The following is a 4,552-nucleotide window of genomic DNA, read 5'->3' on the forward strand; positions in this document are numbered from 1 at the left end:
CCTGGCTTGTACAACTTCAATTCAGAGAGGCCTTGATAAACTTGGAGTGAGCCAACAGAAACCTTGGGAAGTTCAGCAAGGAGAAAGAGCAAGTTCTGCATGTGGAGCAGAAAACCCCCATGCAGTGATACAGGCTGGGAACTGGCTGGCTGATAAACAACCATGCTGGAAAGGACTTGGGGTCTACATGAACACCAGGCTGAATGTGAGCTCTCCTCAAAAATAAAGCAAGCCACGTGCTGGGCAACATCACAAGTACGTCGAGCAGGTTGAGGAAAGTAGTTATCCCCCACTGGTGAAGCAGCACTTGGAATACTGTCTCCAGTTTCCAGCCTCCCAGTTCAAGAAGGATGTTGAGAACATGGTCCAGTGGAAGGCTACCAAGATGATGAGAGACCCTACAGCACACAAGCTAAGAGGAGAGGTTGAGGGAGGTGGTCTTGTTTAGTCATGTGAAGAGGAGGTGACTGGATGATTTAATGGGAGCCAGCAACTACCTGAAGGTAAGTTATGAAGATGATGGAGCCAGACTCTTTGGATACAACAAGGGACAACAGCCACAAATTACAGGTTGGGAGGTTCACAGCTGGACATTAGGAAAAAATTCTGCACCGAGAGGGTGGCGCAGCCCTGGGACAGGCTGCCAGAGGTGTTGCGGAGTCTCTATCCTTGAATATTTTTGACACCTTGGTGCTAGTCCAGCCAGCAGCTAGGTGGGCACCTTGGCTAGTGCTGGCAATGGTGCTCCTCTGAGTGGGAGGGTGGATTTGTGACCTCCAGAGATCCCTTCCAACCAACACTGGATGTTGGAGCAGAGGCAGTAAGATACCGACTGTAACCACAGCTGTTGGCGTTTCTTGTATTTTATGAGTGCTTACAACATGGACAATGGAAGTCTGCAAGCACTTTTATGTACAATTAGTAAGTTTATGGATGCACACGACCTAGTTACTAACGTAACAACAACCTCACACACAACTGTTCTTTATTTTTGGGGGTAAACAGGCTTGAATCACTTCTTTTACTAACATAGAGCCAAGTCACAGGGCCTTGACCTATGTGGTATGTAAAAACTATGCTGCAATCCAAATGGTCAGTGAGAATTTATGCCTGGTGTAAGTCCGCTGCCTTCAGTAGATCTATATGAGAGGACCTTGGATCTATAGCTGTGGGATATGCAAATGTGTAGCGTCAGAGCTGGAACCTCTCCAGTTCTGTACAAACACTCTCTGAACTGTGTGAATCAATGATCTCTTAGTTCACTGAAGCAAATGACTTGGGAAAAAAGTTTCAAGCGTATCTGATATACTTTTTCACGCCAGCTCTGTGAAACAGCTGGAAAAAGTAATTTTCTGGTAACTATAAGGTTTTGTAGTTTTTAAATAGCTGTGAGATTTAAAAATTTTAATGTAAACTTACGTTCCAAGAAAGTTTTAAAAGGACAAAAAAAATCCTCTAATTTATTTTCTTCTAGTTTTCCAAATTGTTAATCCTTTTCAAGGTGCTTGAAACTGTTTGAATTTGGCAGGAATTCAAAGCTACTGTGGCTGCTGTCACTTCTTTTTTTTGCTAAATAAGTGATTTATTCAAACCTTCTCTCAACTTCACTCTCTAAATTGCAACTGTTGTAAAAGAAATTCCCCTGCCTCTTCTAAAGTACTTCGCTGCAAGGCCACCGAATACAGCATGTGACCCGTAGCTCAGCTGGTGTGGGAAAACCGTTTTGCCGGAGTTTAAAACCTCTGACTCTTTCAAGCGTGGACTGGAAGAAATAAGTGAGAAGGCGCATGGGAAGCAGTGGAGCAGTCCAGCTCTCTCCTGGGCAAGAGGGCAGGAAGACGTGACCATGTCAGTCTTCGTGGCATGCGTGGCAGGGCTCTCCTCCGCCCGTGGTCCTCTGCCCCACGCTCCTACCTGCGTTCACAGGGTGCAGGTGCCCCGAAGCCCCCTGCGAACCGTCCTCACCCCCCTCCTTGTGTGTGCCAGGGTCTGGGCTTGGGGCAGGGGGCCCCTTCCCCAGTGTGGAGCCACGAATTCCGTCTGCAGCCCCCAGCCGCACGTGAGGAACCGAGCAGGGAGGAAGGCCTGCCGTTGTCTGCACCTGCCCGCGGCCACCTCAGCGAGCCCCGGGCTGCCATTGCCCGCACGCTGCCCGCAGCCACCTCAGCGACTGCCGGGGCTGCCATTGCCCACACGCTGCCCGCAGCCACCTCAGCGAGCCCCGGGCTGCCATTGCCCACACGCTGCCCGCAGCCACCTCAGCGACTGCCGGGGCTGCCATTGCCCACACGCTGCCCGCAGCCACCTCAGCGAGCCCCGGGCTGCCATTGCCCGCACGCTGCCCGCAGCCACCTCAGCGACTGCCGGGGCTGCCATTGCCCGCACGCTGCCCGCAGCCACCTCAGCGACTGCCGGGGCTGCCATTGCCCACACGCTGCCCGCAGCCACCTCAGCGAGCCCCGGGCTGCCATTGCCCACACGCTGCCCGCAGCCACCTCAGCGACTGCCGGGGCTGCCATCGCGGCACCTGCGAGGCGCCGGAGCCCTGCCGGGGCCCTGAGGACCGCTCTCCGCCGCGGGGGAAGCGGCGGCGGTCCAGCGCGGTCGGGGCAGGGCGGCGCCCAGGGGCGCGCCGCGGCGATGGGCGGGCGGCCGCGGGGCCGGGAGGCAGCGGGGGCTGGCGGCCGGCCGCCCGCGGAGGACGGGCGGGCGGGCACGGCCGGGAGCGGCGGCGGCACGGGCACCTCCCCGCCGCCGGGGCTGGGGGTGGGGGCTGAGAGGCGGCGGCGGCGGCCGCAGCCCCAGCCGCAGCATGTGCCGGCCGGCCCCGGCCCCGCGGCTGCCCCGCGGCGGCCGCCGAGGGCAGAGCGGCGGCAGCTGGCGGCCTGGATGGAGGCGGCCCCGTGCCGCTGGCCCGCCGGGCGGCCCGGCTGCCCGCGGCGGTGGCGCCGGCCGCTGCGCGGGCGGCGGTGGGCGCTGGCGGCCGGGCTGCTGGGCGCCGCCGCCGCCTTCGCCGTCTACGCCTGCCTGCCGGAGCCGGCGGCGGCGGCGGCAGCGGGAGGCCGGGCCGGCGGCGAGGTGACCGTGCTGCTGTGGTGGGAGCCCTTCGGCCGCCCGCGGCGCATGGGCGACTGCCGGCGGCGCTACAACATCACCGGCTGCCGCCTCAGCGCCGACCGGAGCCGCTACGGCGAGGCGCAGGCGGTGCTCTTCCACCACCGCGACCTGGCGCTGCACGGCGCTGAGGGGCTGCCCCGCGGGCCCCCGCCGCGGCCCCCGCGGCAGCTCTGGGTGTGGATGAACTTCGAGTCGCCCTCGCACTCGCCCGGCTTGCGGGGGCTGGCCGGCCTCTTCAACTGGACCATGTCCTACCGGCGGGACTCGGACGTCTTCGTGCCCTACGGGTACCTCTACGCCCTGCCGGCGCCCCGGCCCTTCGTCCTGCCCCGCAAGACGCGGCTGGTGGCCTGGGTCATCAGCAACTGGAACGAGGAGCACGCCCGGGTGCGCTACTACCGCCAGCTGAAGGAGCACCTCGCCATCGACGTGTACGGGGCGCGGGGGCTGGCGCTGGCCGAGGGCGGCGTGGTGGAGACCGTCTCGGCCTACAAGTTCTACCTGGCCTTCGAGAACTCCCAGCACACTGACTACATCACTGAGAAACTCTGGAGAAACGCCTTCGCCGCCAGCGCCGTGCCCATCGTCCTCGGACCCCGCAGGGCCAACTATGAGCGCTTCATCCCCCCCGACTCCTTCATCCACGTTGACGACTTCCCCAGTCCCCGGCTGCTCGCCACCTACCTGAAATTCCTCGATAAAAACAAACCCAGCTACAGGAGGTATTTTGCCTGGAGGAAGAAGTACGAGGTCCACGTCACCTCATTCTGGGACGAGCATTTCTGCAAAGTTTGCGAGGCCGTGAGGACAGCCGGGAATCAAATCAAGACTGTACGAAATCTGGCCAGCTGGTTTGAAAGCTGATGTTCCTGGCGGGTGAGGCTTGCTTGGCCCGCCTGTGCCAGCAGTGGACTGCATCAAGGCGTAGGGAAGGATGGGTCTCGCAGAGATCATTAGCCGGGGTGGTACATAGAAGGCTGTCATCAGTGAGAGAAGCATACAGGTACAGGTAAACAAGCTGTGAGAAGCCTACAAAAGGAAGATTTTTTATTGAAGTGCAAAGTACAAAGAAACATCAGGCAAGATGATTCTTAAAGAGCAAAGTTAGATTTCCAGAAGTTGTACAGATCTGAAACGTTTACAGTTGTGCACAGCTCGACATAAATAACTGATGCCAAATTCTTCAGCTGTGCAGCTGAAACCAATTTTGTCGGCTATGACAGCTTCCTGGACCATGAAACTTTCTTCTGCTTACAGGGGGTACATGATCAGCGCTGGCTTTCTGTACTCCGAAGACAAAAGTGAATATTTTTAACCGTGATTGTTATGCGTGTGAAAGCTATTTGCAGACAAATTCTGAGCCGCAAGTGTTGAATGTAAGAATGTGATGATACAGTAGCACTTTTTAGCAATGTTTGAAATTGCAGCAGCCAAC

At 58.1% G+C, this 4,552-nt stretch overlaps 1 protein-coding gene across 1 annotated transcript; it reads left to right on the plus strand.

Moving 5' to 3' along the window:
* The first annotated feature begins 2,733 nt into the window (after nt 1-2,733).
* FUT4 (fucosyltransferase 4) lies at nt 2,734-3,981 on the plus strand. Its single transcript, XM_050913868.1, has one exon. The coding sequence runs from the start codon at nt 2,890-2,892 to the stop codon at nt 3,979-3,981; it is 1,092 nt and encodes a 363-aa protein (XP_050769825.1). The 5' UTR covers nt 2,734-2,889.
* The last annotated feature ends 571 nt before the right edge of the window (nt 3,982-4,552 follow it).

Source organism: Gymnogyps californianus, chromosome 1 (assembly GCF_018139145.2).
Source record: "Gymnogyps californianus isolate 813 chromosome 1, ASM1813914v2, whole genome shotgun sequence".
Lineage (NCBI taxonomy): Eukaryota > Metazoa > Chordata > Aves > Accipitriformes > Cathartidae > Gymnogyps > Gymnogyps californianus.